A 19,278-nucleotide genomic window follows, 5' to 3' on the forward strand; every position below is an offset into this window, starting at 1 on the left:
AATGTATGTTATTGAACAAAAATTACACGTGGAAATAGTCTAAGGATCACAAATAAAGCAAACTGTCTCCCTTCATCATTTTCATTCCTGTTCACATAAGCTATTTGTTTTCGAGATAAATCACATGTCCTTATTCCTCGCCTGGTAACATTACCAAGAATTTTGGACTCATAATTTCTTCACACTCACTTAACTTTTATCATTTTTATTATAAAAACAAAGAAGTGGAAAGAATATATAAGAAAAATAACATAAAAAATAAAAATGAAAACCTATTTTCTATGGACCTTTGCTTTTGGAATATTATCACCAAATTTTATGCAGTCTGCCTGCTTTATTATTAAGTTCACAGAAATTTAGTTATAGACCCTGCTACTACAAAGATTCTGCTTTGTTCTGTCCTACTATGTCATCAGAAAGATCTCTCTTTCTCATTGTATTGATTTATGATTTCATCTTGGGTATTTTTTTTTAACATTTATTTATTTATTTTTTTTTTTTGAGAGACAGAGACAGAGCATGAGTGGAGGAGGGGCACAGAGAGAGGGAGACACAGAATCCAAAGCAGGCTCCAGGCTCTGAGCTGTCAGCACAGAGCCCGATGCGGGGCTCAAACTCAAAAACTGAGATCATGACCTGAACTGAAGTCGTTTACTTAACTGACTGAGCCACCTAGGCACCCCTCATCTTGGTATTAAATCTTGGTTTCTACTACCTTATCATTCTTTTCACCTAATATCATTAGAGTTTTTACTTTTCTTTGACACAGGCGAGACTTGGTGAATGAAAAAATAGTGAACATGAGTAATATTTTACTGGCACCTTACAGGATAGATAAATGATGAAGTAGAAAAGAGGTACAGGAAATATTTTAAAAAGCACTAAAAATGCATTGCCATTGGGGTACAAAAGTGTGTGAAGGTTTTAAGGACAGAAAGATCTTTGTGGATAATGTCTTTATAAATGGCTAATTAATGATAGCTTCATTCCTCAAATAGTTAGAAAAATTAAAAGTAAATCCTAAAAAATAGTCATACACCCATAGTCTGACATTAATACTTTACATTTTTATTTATTGTAAATATTGTTGATAAAATATTAAATCTATATAGTTTGATAGCTTTTCTAGAACCTATTTTATCTATTTTAGTTATGATAAATCTGGGATCTTATTTAAGGCCCTAAGAACTAAAATTGCTGAGGTATCTGGGTGGCTCAGTTGGTTGAGCATCTGACTCTGGCTCAGGTCGTGATCTCACAGTCCGTGAGTTCGAGCCCCACTTGAGATTCTCTCTCTCTCTACTTCTTTGTGTTCTGTCCTTCCCCATTTGTGCTGTCTCTCTCAAAATACATAAACTTAAAAAAAAAGAAATAAAGTAACAAAGAAACAAAGAAAAAAATAAAGAAATAATAATTGCTGTTCATTGGTTGTTTGCCCCAAATTTTTAGAAATACATATGTATCAATTGATCTGTTAATATTAAACAATGATAAGTAATCTATACAACTTTTAAAAAGGACAGATTAATGTGGTTGATATGAAAAAACAAAACAAAATTGCTTTTGTTTCTGCCTAACACTTAACTTCTAGGTCAAATAGGGCATAGAGCGGTTTACTGAATTAAACAAATAATATAGTTTTTAAAAAGATTAAAAAAGAGGCAATGCATTCCTATAAACTTACGATAACTTAAACCTTAAATTTTTTGTAATGTTTATTTATTTTTGAGAGAGGGAGAGAGACAGAGCATGAGAGGCGGAGGAGCAGAGAGAGAGGGAGACACAGAATCCCAAGCAGGCTCCAGGCTCTGAGCTAACAGCACAGAGCCAGAGGCTGGGCCGGAACCCACAAACCATGAGTTCATGACCTTGAGCCGAAGTTGGGTGCTTATGTGTCAGCCACACAGGCACCCCCAACTATGCTAACTTTTAGAGTCCATTTTCCACTTGGTTCCTTATATACACAAATGTTATTCAATACTGCCTAATAAAGCCCAATCTCTTCATTTGCACTGAAGATATTCTAGATGCTGCTGAAGAGGATGGGACTTCCAAAGTCAGTCACTTCACTCAGCTGCTGCTTCGGAAGCACACGGGAAGCAGTCGGTCTTATCACCCCACAACCCGGAAGACAGCGCTGCCCTGAGAGTTTAGAGGTCGTACTCTTCACCCTCTAAAATACACGTCCAAAGTCCATGTGCTGGCTTAATCATTCCTTACCAGTGAGGTATATAATGGTTGGTAGCAAAAGAAATGATGAAATACATTTCTGTCAAATGACATCGTTTGGCACTGGGGAATTTGACATAAGCCATAGGTAGAGATGTCTGGCTGCCGTGCAGAGGAATGACACCCCGGGCCTGGCAGATCACAGTCCATAGGCATGCTTGAAAACCGTGTTTGCCTTTAAGAGAGAGCCCTGTCGCATGGGGAATTTGTAGAATGCTTTCTTCATTATCTCTATTCCTGTCAGAAACCTACTTCCTGAAAGCAATGAGCTAGATCTTAAAAAGAAACAGCGTGAGCCAAAGGCAAACCAGAAAAAAGAAAGCTAGAGACTTCACAGGTGTTCCCACCAGTATTTAGAAGAGGATGAGACAGTTGTGGTTTGGGAGTGATGGAAAAGGGAGCTCCAACCAGGAGAAAGTGCTTTTGAAAAGACTTCCCCTGGTGTGGCTGGCATCGAGGTGGATTTATTGTTATTACTGCACATTTCTAAGAAGACTCTTGAAGCTTCACAGCATTGGGGGCCCTTCAGATGGACAGATCAATGTGGTTGATATGAAAAAACCATATCATATGGTTCCTGCTTTTGTTCCTGCCTAACACATACTTGTAGGGTTAAAAAGGGCATAGAGCTGCTCACTGAATTAAACACATAATATAGTTTTAAAAATGCTTTGATAGTTTTTGCTACAAGAGGTCGAATAGATAAATTTGACTTTAATGCTCTAAAAGGAGCACAGTCAAACCTATTTAGTGTTTTAAACATGTCTCTTTCTTTCTGTCCTAATTTTTATTATGTAAAGACTCTGTTTCTTCAGGCAGTTTAAAAAGGACACAACAAGTAAGTACTATTATTCAAATAAGTATGTGCTATATTCAAATCATTTATCTCAATTTTTATGTATTTAGATTTACTATAATATATTAAGCAATATGGCTATCCTTAGAATGTTTGTTAAAAACAGAGTCCAAAGTGTATACACAATTTATAATATTTATTTATATATATAAATAGTAAAAATAATTGGTAATTTACCTTCATTTTGTAAAAAGAAAAAAACCATGTCAAGTTGAATGTGGATATTTCCCTTTTTATTTTTTATAAATTTTTACATTTATTGTTAAGCATTTCCGAACCTCATGAGATTTTGACAATGCCTTTTTGTTTTTATGCTTCAAGGTAACTGCTGAAGCTCAGGTTTGTACTGATCCACAGAATGTCTGCAAACTTCAGCATTTGAGGTCTCTAGGACTCCTGTCTGACACAGAGTGCAGGAGTAAAGGAGACCCGGATGCCAGTGGAAACCATGCGGGGGAGTATCTATGGTCACATGGCCATCGGCTATCTTTCTCCTGACACGGTCTCTCTGAGAGTCAGTCAAGCACGTCAACTAGTACCTTGTGGAGTCAAAGCAGAGGTGAAAGGCCCCCAGAGCCAGCACATCATCGTAGCTGTGATCCTGACCAAGCTCTTTTCCGGCTGTGAAATCCCAGGTACGGATGAGGTATTGCAGCCAGCGAGGTTGGGTGACCCGTGCCTGTGCTGTCGCATTGTCCAGCAGAGAAGGATAAAGTAGCATTTGCTATGGGAAAGCTGTGGACAAAGTTGGGAGGGCTTTGGATTGTTGCCCCAAGAACTGACTCCTGGATCCGTGTTAATCCATATCGAACGTTAACTTTATTCTGCAAATGAGGAAAGGAGTGGATCAGAATATTTCTGATGCAGAATATGATTTTTTTTAATCCTGAGGTGTTTTAAGGAGTATGTGATTCTTTTTTGACAGTATAAATCTGTGATTTTTCCCCTCTTATCTCTATGGGTGCTACCTAACTGGTTAGCAATGAACTATCCAAAGGTTGAATTCTCTCTTCTTTCAGTTAAGTGTAATAAAAAAGTTTGATGCTTTGACAATAGGAGTATTTTTCTAGCAAAATAAATCCAGCTTTATATTTCCAAATTTAGTTTCTTATTATTTTGTTATACAGATAGTCAATTAAAATACTACTAAACAAAAACCGGTTAGCTAGGAATACACGACCTTAAGACAAGATATATAATTTGGCACTTTTGTAGAGGGAATATTTCTTGAAAAACAAATGACAATGTGTATACATTTTATCATTATTTGATGATTGTTCAAGTTTCCTGACAGTATAATGTAATTAAATGGTGAAATATTAAGATATTTTAAAAATCCAAAAACCATATCTATTGAAGAAAAACAGTTATCTGATTCTTTCTACAGTTACCAAAAATATTCTTTCGGGGAAAATGTTTTCTCCTCTTTAATCACTGCGTATTTTATTTCTAGGGGAGAGAGATTATTATGTATTTTTTGTGAAAATATTTTCTATAAGCCACGTGTAGGTGAAGGATCATATTTTTGGATAAATATAAATAAGCTATTTTTATGACATATATACTTGAACTGAGTATATATTTCCCTTTTAAATATAACATAATATTTTGACATAAATTTACTTGAACTAGACTATCATTTAAAATATTTTATGCATGTTTATTTATATATATTTATAATATAAGTTTATTTTAACTAAAGAGTATCATTTACAGTCTGACATTGGGAATACTATATATATTCCTTGAGGCTCAGTTTTCCTCATCCACAAACAGGAAAGAAACCAATCACCACCCTCATTTAATGTTACTTCCTAAACTCCCTTTCCTTGAATCTCATGATTTTCATATTTTCCTCATACTTGAAGAAGGAGTCATGATCCACTGACTCTAAAGTTCAAGGGATAATATGAATGAATGAGCGGGGTCTGACATAAGCAATGTAGCAGGCGCAGTGTTGGTCAAATTGGTGTGTGTGTGTCCTTAGTAAGAAGGGCTTACTCTATTTGGTGTCAATATAATTGCCATTTGGGCATAACACAGGCACTAAGTGATCAAACATAATTTTCAAAAGGTGATATAAGCCTAGAGGTTTAGGTGAGTATGGAATATATCAATTATTAAATTTTGGCCATGAATTCAATGATTTTGAAAGAACTGAATGCTTAACATAAGATGCCCATAAATGGTCATGGACCATTATTTAATTGTGTAGAATCTCTGTTGTAAGGCATTACAAAGATGAAAAAAAAATTTCCCTGATATTCCCAGATACTTGCTTTAACCTGTTTATTTCAGATGATCATGCTTATCATTCATTTAGCTGTCCCTGTTACGTAATGATAAATACTGCCATTTTAATGCCTCAGGCCACATTGCACAGGATTCGAACCGTGTTCTTTGCCTACAGTCCTCAAAAATGAGCGAGTAGAGAGCGACGTGCACGAATCTGATATCACCCCTTTCAAGGAGACAGATGGACGAAAGATGTTCAATGGATGAAAGGAGAGGTAAAGTTTTTTGTTTGCTTTCTTATTTTGTGAAAATATGATTTCAAGTAAGAAGAAGTGAAATCATGATAATTGGGTTTCTGTATATTTGACGTTATTTGTCCGGTTCTTCAGAGATCAAGGGGTATATGTAAATGTAAAATTCAAGGATATTTGTAATCACAGTAAAAAGGGATATTCATTTCCAATTCCAGAATGAATTTCCATTTTATTCCAACTCTGAGGGCTTTCCTAAGCTCAATGCTTACTATATATTTTTGCTTTCTGAATCTGTACAGAATTGCCACGGCGTAAGGTTGCATTAACCCTGGGAGTTACATGTTTTTTCCTCCTGCTGGCAAGCACAGGCTTGAGATATATGCGTGAGTATCGGGCACACACATTTTTTTTTTTTTATGAGAACAATGAGCTAGAGTGAAAAATGAGATACCATAACTGAACTTCTGCTGAGCCTTTGTAAACTATAGAGTCCTATAGAAATGTTAGTAATCATGATGGTGTTTATAATATCGATGACGATAATTTTGCTATTTTGCCATCACTTAGCTTTTATACCACACAAAATAGTGTATGTCATGGCTGTAATGGCACAAAATTTTGCTGAAATGTACAGTGAGGTTTACATATATATTCATCTTTATATTTTGTGAAGGAGGAAGTTTTCCATATGACCAGAGAATTGGAAAAATCTTTCTTTGAGTATTACACTCCTTATCATACTGCAATACTGCTTAAATCACAGAGGAATATAAGGTTGATCTATTTTTATAACACTTTTTATATTTTTCACATCGATTGTTAAAAATTTATATACAATCCTTTTTAAATATCTTCTTCCTGATTTTTTAATCCTTTAGCTCATGAATTCAGCAACAATTTCGAGGATCTTTCTGGGTCAGGGCCTATATATGATAGATACTAAAGGTACAGCATTTTAAAAAGTCAGCACTTAATGAGCTCAGTTTAAAGGGGAAGATTTTTTTTAAATGAAACAGTTATATATTTTTTAAAGATGAGGTTTATTTATTTATTTATTTATTTACTTTTGAGAGAGAGAGAGGGAGCACGCAAATGGGAGAGGGGCAGAGAGAGATGGGGAGAGAGAAAATCCCAAGCAGGCTCCTCACCACCAGTGCAGAACCCGGTGCTGAGCTCAAACTCATCAACCGTGAGATCGTGACCTGAGCAGAAGTCATATGCTTAACTGATTGAGCCACCGAGGCACTCCTATTTATTTTTAATGTTTTATTTATTTTTGAGAGAGAGAGAGAGAGAGAGCATGAGCTGGGGTCGGGGGCAGAAAGAGAGGAAAGCAGAAGATCCTAAGTGGGCTCTGTGCTGACAGCAGGGAGCCTGATGAGCAGCTGGAAAGCATGAACCCTAAGATCAAGACCTGAGCCGAAGTCAAACACTCAACTGACAGCCATCCAGGTGCCCCGTAAACAAAGCAGTTTTTAAAATAAAATAATATCAGTGCTGGGGTAATGGCTTCAAGATATCAGCTGAATAGAATATTTCATGCTGAGGGCCAGAAAACCTTCCTCCAGGAGATAATAATTGATATGATGTAAAGGATAGGTAGGACTCAATCAGGAAGCTTGGGGTAGAGAGACTACTTATCCAGGCATAGAAAACAAGAACCAAAGAACTGGATGCTTTAGGAGAATTAAGAAGTAGCTATAAATAGGTTTGCCTAGGTATGCACGTTTTGATAATTTTAATATCTTAAGAAATTTTAGATCTGTTCTAAAAACAAAAGAAACCACTGAAAGGTGTTATGTGAGGGAAAAACATGACTCCTGTCCCATGAGGCGATAGGGATTTGGGAAAGGTCAATCTCAACATCCGGCAAGTGGTTGGAAGGAGAAGATAACAGGATGTTTCAGGAATCAGTGTTAGTTAGAATGACTGAATTAGTGTTATGAAGAAGTAATGAAGGGTAGGCACCATAAATGAGAAATCTTCAATGAGAAGAATTGCTAGAACATGAGTGCGTGAAGGAGACAATTGAATCAGTGATACCATTTGACATGAGGCTTACACACCTTGGTGAATGTCTTCCAAATATTAAATATTACTAAATTTTAATTACTAAAATTAAATATTACTAAATATTACTAAATAATACTAAATATTACAGAGAACACAAGAAGAACACTAAGTATGGTTTGATGTTTGCGTAGGTGTGCTAATAATGGTAAGGAGTGAGGTGCTTGGATATATCAGTGGAGATGACCAGAAAGAATGAGATTGGTCTGTGTCTGTTAGAGTGGGTTTTAACAGCAGACACAGACCATCAGCACGTACACGGTAGTATTAAAAGTCTGGAGATTGGGGTGCCTGGGTGGCTCAGTTGGTTGAGCGGCCGACTTCGGTACAGGTCATGATCTCGCGGTCCGTGGGTTCGAGCCCCGCGTTAGGCTCTGTGCTGAGAGCTCAGAGCCTGGAGCCTGTTTTGGATTCTGTGTCTCCCTCTCTCTGACCCTCCCCTGTTCATGCTCTGTCTCTCTCTGTCTCAAAAATACATAAACGTTAAAAAAAAAATTAAAAGTCTGGAGATTAAGGAAGATGCCTGGATGAAAGATACTGGAAGATATCATAGAGGAAAGCAGAAGCTGGACCATGCTCTACCTTGTGAAACCAGGGAGAGTAGATTAGGCTAGAAGAACAAGGGTGAGGCGGGGTATCGTAGGATAAATCAACATTTAGCTGGAGGTAAAAGATGAGTAAAAACAGTGAAAAACCATGCTGCTTGGTTAAACAAGTAGGTGGGAGTCCAAAACATTATGGTATCATGGAGAGAAGGCAAAGGTAGTCAAGGGTTCCAACTAGTACTGGAGGATCAGGTATTATAATGGCTAGAAGTAAGCTTATTAAATTTGGCGAGAGAGGCCAAAATGATATTTTCTAGAGTAGCTCCAGTAGGATAGTGGGTATGGTCAAAGCCTGACTGTAATGGCTAAAACTCATTCACACATTAGGAAGCAGAGACAGTGAATACAGAAAAGTATTTTTTCAATTATGACTAAGTGAAACATTTACCAAGCCTTGTAAATAAGTGGATCTATATGATCTCGAACATTGTTAAAGGGAGTATAACCTGATACAAGCACGTTGTCAGTTTGGTACTATCTTCTAAAACTCAACACGATTCAGTAATTCTCACCCTAAGTGTATATCCAACGGATATACTTGCACATACACAGAAATGAACATCTACAGAACAGTTTGTAGCAGTGCCATTCACAACATCGAACATCTCACAACCACTCAAAAGATCATTAATGGGAGAGTAAATGAGATCTCTGCAATTGATTTACCAATGGAATTTATGCGACAGTCAAAACAACGACAATGGTATCCAGCAATATGCATGAATTTTAGCAAAAGCATATGAAATGGAAAAAAAAGGCAAGAGCACAAACATATATGTGTATGTCCTGATACATTTTTATCAGCTGAAATAGTTAAAATGAATCAGTACATAAAGAAGGAATAATACTGTATGTAAAACGTATGAAGGGAGTAATTGAAATGTGCATTAGTTACAGCATGTGAGAGAAGTAGGGAGATGAGATGAAATGACTACCAAAGTAAATAAATGCAATGCTTAAGGTCCTGGCTACAATTTGGGGTAGCTAACAACTTGCTAACTAAGGAAGAAAAACCAGTTCTGAGAGCAATGTGGTAAGTGTCTCATGAATGGAGGAATGTGAATAATCTTATGCTAACACCCAATCTGACAGCAAAGAAAAGAACTCTGTTACAAAAAATATGAAAAAGAAAGGACAGGAACTTTGTGGGAAAGCTGACTTGAGATGATCATATGCAAGAGAAGGGAACCATGAGAAGGAAACCGTGGAGGGTTCAAGAGAGAAATTGACAGTAGGAGATCAAGATCGCCAAAGATTCGATACGGGATGAAATCCAGAGCAGGGGTGAGAGTTTCATACTTGTTCAATGCAAAGCACATTTTTTTCTGGGGTAGAGTGAGAGATACCTGTGTATCTATAGGAGGAGGTGTAGGAAGGTGAGGAGAAGGTATCCATGCTGGTGACGGTTTCTATGCGAAGGAGCAGATGAGGCCATGTTCTGAGAGGGAGAGTCAAGGAGGTGCTCCAGATAATTTGGGCAAAGTATAAATACTTGAACTAGCTGTTGAATTGAGAAAAGAGTGTGACTCAGTAACTATACTGAGTAATATTGAGTGGTGAAATGGTGAAGAAAACTATAAGCGTTGGTCAGCATTAGTTTGTATGTGTACAGTTTTGTGATTTTTGTCATTTGAGTTGCAGAAACTTGTGTTCCAAAATTGGCCATTTCTGTATATTTAAAATTTTTGTTTTTATTTTTCAAGGAGGCCCCACACCCAACCCCCATGACCCTGAGGTCAAGCGTGGCTTGCTCTATGGACTGAGCCAGCCAGGAGCCCCAGTGAAGTTGACTATTTTTAGAGGCGCATAAATACCATGTTGCAATCTTCTTAGAGGTCCTGCCAAAATTAGTTCTATATCATGTGTCCTTGGATAGACAAAAAGGAAAGGACAAGGGAATTGGGTAGTCACAAGAAATGGTAGTATTTAGGTACTTGAGGTCTTAATCTCTCTCTCTCTCTCTCTCTCTCTCGCTTTTTTTTTTTTGAATGTCTTTATTTTTGAGAGAGAGATAGAGAGAACACAGGAGAGTGGGGGTGGGCAGAAGGAGAGAGGCGGCAAGAGGATCCAAAGAAGACTTCGGGCTGTCAGCACAGAGCCCAACGCCGGGCTCGAACTCATGGATCGTGAGATCATGACCTGAGCCAAAGTTGGACACTTAACCGACTAAGCCACCCAGGCGCCCAATTGACACTTCAACATATTTTAACGTAACATTTTCTCTGATTGTACTTTCATTTAATCAGCAACATTCACTATGCCATTTAGAACTAGAGTGATTATAATAAAGTGATTTATTACAAGCATTCAAGACCTTAATTTTATAATATGAATTGAAGTTTTTTATAGGTATTCTGGTGCCACCAGGCAGGATATGAAAAAAACAGAAGAAAAAAATGCTTCCTTAGCAGAAGTTGGAGATCACTCAATTCACTGTAATCAATTCAGTACAGGTATGTACTGAATAATTACACTAGTAGTTTACAGATTTTCTTCCCATGGAATGATCCCATATATCAAAATGATCCCATTTTGATATATAACTTTAAAACTTTACATTGAACTTAGTTAGGTTCTTTAATTTTGCTTACCTTTTTAAAAAATCAAATCCATTTTCTATATTATAGCTAATTGAACTGTTGCCTTTCACGAAGTCATTTTGATTTGATTGAGTGATTTATGCCTGTGATGAATTTTCTCCAATATAGATCCCTTGGAATTAATACCATTCTCTTATATTCACTTTGGTGGATTTCTCCTGAAGGGAGAACTGCTTCGTATTGGAGCAGTGTATCTGTAGTTGGGAAGTCATGATTTCTCAGTGTAATCCGAGCAATGGTCTGAGGTCTGAGAGATGATCTCTGGCCCCACAGTTTGGCCAAAAGCTATTCCCAACAGACTTTTGGGATACAGGAAAACCACCTATTTTTTCATCATTCAGTGTGAAGTAAGGAAGAAATACAGGGAAAGGAAAGGTCTCTAAGTTGTCTCGTGGTTGAGGATCATGCGGCTTTTGTTTTAAGATAAAGACCATGACGCATTCCTTTTTTTTTTTTCATTTTTCTTTTATTTAAATCCAAGCTAGTTAACATACAGTGTAGTAATGGTTTCAGGAACAGAATTTAGTGATTCATCATGTACATATGTAACACCCAGTGCACATCCTAAGTGCCCTCCTTAATGCCATTCACCAATTTAGCCCATCTCCCCACCCAAACCCCTCCAGTGACCCTCAGTTTGTTCTCTGCATTGAAATATCTCTTATGGTTTGCCTCCCTCTCTGTTTTTTATCTTATTTTTCTTCTCTTCCCCTATGTTCATCTGTTGTGTTTCTTAAATTCCACATTGAGTGAAATCATATGATACTTTGATTGACTTATTTTGCTTAGCATAATACACTCTAGTTCCATCCACATTGCTGCAAATAGCAAGATTTAATTCTTTTTGATGGTTAATATTTCATTATATATATGTGTGTGTGTATATAGGTGTGTGTGTGTATACACACACACACACACACACACACACACATATATATATATGTATATATACCACATCTTTATCCATTCATCGATGGACATTTGGTCCATTTCCACAATTTGGCTATTGTTGATAGTGCTGCTATAAACATTGGGTGCACGTTCCCCTTCAGCATTTTTGTTTCCTTTGGATAAACACCTAGTAGTGCAGTTGTTGGGTCATAGGGTAGTTCTATTTTTAATTTTTTTGAGGAACCTCCATACTGTTCTCCAGTGGCTGCCCCAGTGTGCATTCCCACCAGCAGTGCAAAAGGGTTCCCCTTTTTCCACATTGCCAACATCTGTTGTTGCCTGAATTGCTCATTTTAGCCATTCTGACAGGTGTGAGGTGGTATCTCATTGTGGTTTTGATTTGTATTTCCCTGATGATGAGTGATGTGGAGCATCTTTTCATGTGACTGTCAGTCATCTGATGTCTTCTTTGGAAAAGTGTGTGTTCACATCTTTTGTCCATTTCTTCACTGGATTATTTGTTTTTTTGGGTGTTGAGTTTGATAAGTTCTTTATAGACTTTGGATACTAGCCCTTTATCTGATATGTCATTTGCCAATATCTTCTCCCATTCTGTCAGTTGCCTTTTCGTTTTGTGGATGCTTTCCTTCACTGTGCAGAATCTTTTTACCTTGATGAGGTCCCAATAGTGCATTTTTGCTTTTATTTCCCTTGCTTCTGGAGACATGTCTAGTAAGAAGTTTCTATGGCCGAAGTCAGAGAGGTTGTTGCCTGTTTTCTCCTCGAGGATTTTGATGGTTTCCTGTCTTATGCATCTCATCCATTTGAGTTCATTTTTATGTATGGTGTCAAAAAGTGGTCCAGGTTCATTCTGCATGTCGCTGTCCAGTTTTCCCAACACCATTTGCTGATGAGACTGTCTTTTTCCACTGTAGTTTCTATGCCTGCTTTGTCCAAGATGAGTTGGTCATACATTTGTGGGTCCATTTCTGGGTTCTCTGTTCTGTTCCATTGATCTATGTGTCTGTTTTTGTGTCAGTACCGTAATGTTTGATGAAAACAACTTTGTAATACAGCATGAAGTCTGGAATTATGATGCCTCCAGCTTTGGTTTTCTTTTTAAATATTCCTTTGACTATTCTGGGTCTTTTCGGGTTCCATACAAATGTTAGGATTGTTTGTTCTCTCTCTGTGAAGAATGTTGGTGTTATTTTGATAGGGATTGCATTGAATATGTAGATTGCTTTGGGTAGTATCGGCATTTTAACAATATTGTTTTCTAACCCATGATTATGGAATGAAGACAATGACACATTTCAAGGAAAATGGTACTGTTGTCGAAAAAGTTGTTACCACTTTTCAAAAGAAGAGGAAACTTGGGAGAGGAGCAAGGTGGCATGCCAAGATCTGCAGTCTAGTCTCGTGAAGATTGATACTAAAGAGGAGCAAGTACGTCTACTCTACTAAACCTGAGTAAATGCTTTCTGGGAAATTTGTATGTCTTGAGCTAGGATAATTGTTACAATTGCCTCCGGTATAATTTGGCCACTTTGTTTTGGAAGCACTTGTTAACTGGTGCAGATGTCTCTGCCAAGGAGGAGACAGAGACCTGGTGTAACAGAGACCTGGAAGAACCATCGTTTTCAGCGCCAGGGAAATGGTGATGTGAGATGTTTTTCAGTCTTTTTAGTCTAGGTGTCACATCTTCCCTTTTTATTTTATTTATTTATTTATTTATTTTTTTAACTTTTTTTTTTCCAACGTTTATTTATTTTTGGGACAGAGAGAGACAGAGCATGAACGGGGGAGGGGCAGAGAGAGAGGGAGACACAGAATCGGAAACAGGCTCCAGGCTCTGAGCCATCAGCCCAGAGCCCGACGCGGGGCTCGAACTCCCGGACCGCGAGATCGTGACCTGGCTGAAGTCGGACGCTTAACCGACTGCGCCACCCAGGCGCCCCACATCTTCCCTTTTTAGTATACATCAGAGAGTTCAGTATTTAGCTTCTCAGAGCTCATACAGGGCGAAAGAAAAAGCAGCCTGAAGGAGACAGTTTCGTATTGTACTTGGTTCTGTTCCTTCATCAGTATTTGGGACTGATCACACTTTTTTTTTTTTTTTTTAAGCTTATTTATTTTGAGTGAGAGACGGTGTGAGTGGGGGAGGGGCAGAGAGCGAGAATCCCAAGCAGGCTGTCAGCATCGGTGCAGATCTCAAGGGGCTCAAACTCACAAGTGTGAGATTATAACCTGAGTTGAAGTCGGCTTAACTGATTGAGCCACCCAGGAGCCTTGGGACTGATCACACTTCTTAAACTTTTTTTAATGTTTATTTATTTTTAAGAGGGGGGAGAGGGGCAGAGACAGGGACACAGAACTTGAAGCAAGCTCCAGGCTCTGCGCTGTCAGCACAGAGCCAGACGCGGGCTCGAACTGACAAAGTGAGAGAACATGACCTGAGCTGAAGTTGGACGCTAACCGATTGAGCCACCCAGGCACAGCAAGATGAGACTTTTAAGGCAAGATGAGACTCATTTTCATAGCCATGAGAAAAAAAGATGAAAAATAAAGAGATTGAATGTAGTTGCAATGATTGTTTAAAAACGTATTTTTTGGGGGGGGGGGGGTGGGATGCCTGGATGGCTCAGTTGGTTAAGTGGCCAACTTTGGCTCGGGTCTTGATCCCACAGTTCATGAGTTCAAGCCTCTCATCGGGCTCTGTGCTGACAGCTTGGAGCCTGGAGCCTGCTTCAAATTCTGTGTCTCCCTCTCTCTCTGTTCCTCCTCCACTCACACTCTTTCTCTTTCCCTCAAAAATGAATACAAGCTAAAAAAATTAAAAAAATGTACTTTTCTTTTACTTATAATCCAGAATGACAGAGGAAACATCTCTTTTCTAGAAGAGAAAAATTTAGATCACATTGCTATTCCTTATGTAGTTTGGGAATATAAAGTCAATCGAATGGATTCTGATGATTTCCTTCTAGTGATTCCATTTAGGCACTGATTCCAGTTACACTAATTATTCATAGCAATATTATTTCTATTAGTATCTTGTGAAGGATAAGTTAAAAACCCTATGTTAAAGAAAAGACAACACTCAGGAGTGCCTGGCTGCCTCAGTTGGTAGGGTATTTGACTCTTGATCTTCGGGTTGTGAGTTCAAGCCCCACGTCTAGGCCTTACTTAAAAAAACAAACAAAACAAAACAAAACAAAACAAAACAAAACAAACAAAAAAACTTCTATATTTTCTTATTTATAAAACTCTTATTAAAATAATAATATGAATGAATACCTTTTAACTGTTGGAAACAAATGAGTTAGGCAACAGCATATGGATTCAAACAAATTTAAAAAATCCAGCTACAGCTTATAAGTACCTTGATTAATTTAAACCTCAGTTGTCCTCTATCAATTCCTAAATGATTTCAGATTTTTCACTCAGAAATTAACTTATTTATTATCCATATTTCCCTTGTAATTTCCAATCCAGTTTTCTTCAGTTTTAGTCCTGCCACTGAAGTTTCTGGACTTCAGAGTTTCACTGTTTCATTTTTGAAGGAGAGAGAGAGATAGAGTGTAAGCGAGGAAGGGTCAGAGAGAGAGACAGACACAGAATCTGAAGCAGGCTCCGGGCTCTAAGATGTCAGCACAGAGCCCGACGTGGGGCTTTAACTCACGGACTGTGAGATCATAACCTGAGCCAAAGTTGAAGGCTTAACCGACTGAGCCACCCAGGCGCCCCCGGACTTCAGAGTTTCACTGCAACTTCTTCTTATACCTGTTCTCCTTGCATTGCCATGAACTAATCTACAGCCTTTGAAATTTATTGAGACTTTTGCCATTGATCAGAGCAAAATCTGAGTTTCATAGTCTATTGCCTCATTGTGATAGCCTGGCTTTCAGTGTCTGAACTGGACTGCTGATATACTATACAGACCTGTGAGAGACTTTGCTGTAGAACGGCATTACTCTTACACTGATAGCTTAGGATTTCCTATGTTTTGCTGCTTTGTAAAGCCTAAGAGTGTGATGAAAACAGTGGCTTAAATCCCTTGATACTGAAAACTGAGATTGCGTTTGATACATTTCTGTGTACCTCTAAGATCTAGCAAAATTATGTGAGTAAAAGAATCAAAGAATAGTTTTAGTGTTTCTTCAGAGACCTAGAAATGATAAAGCATGTATTTGTCATGTTTATATAATACCCATCCATTTTCCTTAGGCATTTAAACATACTGTATTAAAATTTTTTCTTACACAGTTACAGTGAAAAAAAAAATTGGTGTGTGTGTGCATGCATGTGTGTGTATGTGTGTGTGTGTGTGTGTGTGTGTGTGTGTGTGTGTGTGTTTGAGAGAAGGAGAAAGAGGGAGGATGATTAGATTACATTCATTTTAGGAAAGAATATTAATTTGTTGCTTCACATTTGCATCCATAGGAAACATTTGAAGGAAATAAAATACGTCAATTGGAATAATGATTACAAATAACTTACAGTATTTTTATGTTAAAGATATTTTAGAGACTGCATACATTATCCACTCCACAAAATCTTAAAAGAGATAGGGATTCCCACTGTATAGATAAGAAAACGTTCAAAGAAGTTTTATTTGCTTAAGGGCACAAAGCAAATAAGTGGGAAATGCTGTGTTAACATGTAGGTATAGTTTCTTCATTTTCACTGCCATATAATATTCCACAGTGTGGATATACTTCATCCATTCTCTAGATGATGGGAATCTGGGTTGTTTCCACCTTTTGTTGTTATGAATATTCCTTCATTAAACATGCTTAGACACGCTTCTGTGAAAAATTGTTCTGTGTGTCCTCACTTCTATTTATCCTAGGAGTGGAATCACTGGGCAATGTTTGTAAAAGTTTAATTTTATACGATAGTTCTAAATTATTTTTCGATATGATTTGAGCAACAGCTTAAAAGATAAGTTCGATCTCTATCATCACACAAACTTGGTGCTAACTTTAATTTCTGCCACTTGAATTGTTGTAAGATATATCCTTGTGGAATTGAATTGCGTTTTTAAAATGTTTACTTATTTTGAGAGAAAGAGAAAGAGAGAGCTTAAGAGAGGGTCAGAGAGAGAAAGAGAGAGAGAGAATCTCAAGCAGGCTGTGCACTGTCAGCGCAGAGCCTGATGTGGGGCTCAATCTCAAAAATCATGAGACTATGACCTAAGCTGAAATCAAGAGCCAGATGCTTAACCAGCTGAGCCACTCAGGTGCTCTGATATGCACTTTTCTGATCTCTAGTGAGCTTGGTACCTTTCTATACATATGGCTATATTCCTTATTTACTTGAACAACTTTTTTTAAGTTTATTTTTGAGAGACACAGAGTTTGAGTGGGGAAGGGGCAGACACACACACACACACACACACACACACACACACACACACATACACACACACAGAATTCAAAGCAAACTCCAGGCTCTGAGCTGTCAGCACAGAGCCCAAGGTGGGGCTTGAACTCAGGCACCAGGAGATCATGACCTGAGCCGAAGTTGGACACAACCAACTGAGATGATGCCTTATTTATTTGAAATATGTTCTCATTTTTTTGTCCATTTTTTCTTATTGGATAATTTTGTTTTCTTGTTGATTTCTAGAAACATGTATTTGTTCTTTAAATTATTGCAGATATCTCCATATTTGAAGCTTGTATTATACAATCTCTAAGGTGTCTTAGAGAAGAGAAGAAGAAGATGTCTTATGAAGAGAAGTTCCAGGTTTAGTGCAGTCATATTTACCTATCTACTTCATCATACATGGAGATATTTTTAAAGTTCATTGTCTCCCTTTCTGTATATCTTTCATCCAGTCACCAAGAATTGAGTGATTCCTTCACTGAAGCATTTCCATTTCAATGTCTTCTCTGCCCCATGGAGAAATTAGCCTGCCTCCTTCATTTATCATAGTGGCATTTGGAGATCTAAATGCTCAGTATTTTAGGAGTCCTCTGTGGGTAAGGCATTTTCATTGATGTTGTGAATAATCCTAATTATTCTGGTTTACACACAGATCTTCATTCAATCAAAAATAACATACAATTATTGGATTGGATTAAAGGTAGGACCCAAGAATCCCCGAAAGTGGCTGGATGGCTCAATCGTATCTCAGAGTCTGTAAGTTTTTATTTCACCATCTTCCTGCCCTCTTTCCTGCTCAGTAACTGATTGGTAGATTATTGGTGAACAAGAGGAACAGATCCTTGGGGACTTAGGGAATATCTTTAATTCCATTTGATCTCGCTTCTTAGATAGGCAACTGAATGCAAATCTGAGACCTCAGTAGACCCAAAGAGCATGATTTATTCCATGTTCTTTAATGGAGGGTCCTTCCAAACACAGTAAAATGATATTTTGCTTTTGTATTTTTCTCTTGTATGTTCTACAGTACTAGCAGGTACACATGTACGGTTGCAGGAAATGTTAAAAATACAACAAGGAAAGAAAAGTTGTATTTATAAAGCCAGTTCTCTCTGGAAGTGACATCTGTACCTGTCTTCTTGGTATCATTCAAGAACAACAACAAAAAAAGAGCTTATCGCAATAAGTCATCTAATAATGTTGCACTCTAACGTGGTCATTAAAATCTTCAATGGTATTATTTAGCAGAAGTCCACATAATTTCTGGAAGCTCTGTCTCATTAGTAAATCACATAGATTTGTTGGTTGATGTCCAGGAAACGAGTTCAGAAAATGTAGAAAAGCGATCTGTTTTAACTGAATCTAAGTAGCAGGGGGACACCATGAGAAACAGGCTATTTGACATGCTGTTTATTGATGGCCCACGATGTGCGAGGCACCCTTCTAGCCACTGAAGCTATAGTGGTGAATGAAACACGCTACAGTGTCCCACCCTTATGGATATTACATTCCAATGCAAACATCATAGTGCTCTAGGTGATGAGTGATGACAATCCCAATACGCCAAGTAAATTACATGGCACACTAGAGGATGATAAAAGCTACGTGGTGGTGTGAGGTCTTACTTTTAGCTCTATCACAAGATATCTTTTGTCTACGAAATTAAGAGGAAGAGATTTCACTGCTTTAAATGCGGTGGTCAGAGACAGACTCCTTGAGAACCGATGTTTGTACAGTATCTGTTTTTATTTTTTATTTTTATTTTTGAGAGAGAGGGAGCGTGCATAAGTGAGCAGGGGAGGGGCAGACAAAAAGGGGAGCAATAATCCCAAGTCAACTCCACACTGCCAATGCAGAGCCCAACACAGGGCTCAAACTCACAAACCATGAAATCATGACCTGGGCCAAAACTAAGAGTCAGATGCGTAACCCACTGAGCCACCCAGGCACCCCTGTGTTGGTCAGTATCTTGAATGAGCAGGGCATGTGGATTAGCTGATACAAATGCATCCCAGCAGTAACAACAGCTGTGGTCAAGACTCAGAGGTAGGAGCGTCCTTAGCATTCCTGAGGAAACAGCAAGAGGGCCTGGGATGCTGGAGCAAGGGGAACGAGGTGGGAGAGAAGTAGGTCAGAGAGGGAATGAC

General features: G+C 38.0%; 1 protein-coding gene across 2 annotated transcripts; it reads left to right on the top strand.

The window, feature by feature from the left end:
- The first annotated feature begins 3,411 nt into the window (after positions 1–3,411).
- LOC121038945 (C-type lectin domain family 7 member A-like) lies at positions 3,412–19,241 on the top strand. 2 transcript variants are annotated; one of them, XM_040488931.1, is made up of 6 exons: positions 3,412–3,720; positions 5,455–5,595; positions 5,874–5,957; positions 10,589–10,702; positions 13,044–13,189; positions 17,784–19,241. In XM_040488931.1, exons 2-6 carry the CDS (start codon positions 5,562–5,564, stop codon positions 17,889–17,891), a joined length of 486 nt encoding a protein of 161 aa, XP_040344865.1. In that variant the 5' UTR covers positions 3,412–3,720; positions 5,455–5,561; the 3' UTR covers positions 17,892–19,241. The 2 variants fall into 2 exon arrangements, with proteins under 2 accessions (XP_040344865.1, XP_040344866.1); XM_040488932.1 differs by having other exon boundaries at positions 5,496–5,595.
- Positions 19,242–19,278: the final 37 nt, after the last annotated feature.

This window comes from Herpailurus yagouaroundi, unplaced genomic scaffold (assembly GCF_014898765.1).
Source record: "Herpailurus yagouaroundi ecotype Mexico unplaced genomic scaffold, PumYag 166, whole genome shotgun sequence".
Taxonomy (NCBI): Eukaryota; Metazoa; Chordata; class Mammalia; order Carnivora; family Felidae; genus Herpailurus; species Herpailurus yagouaroundi.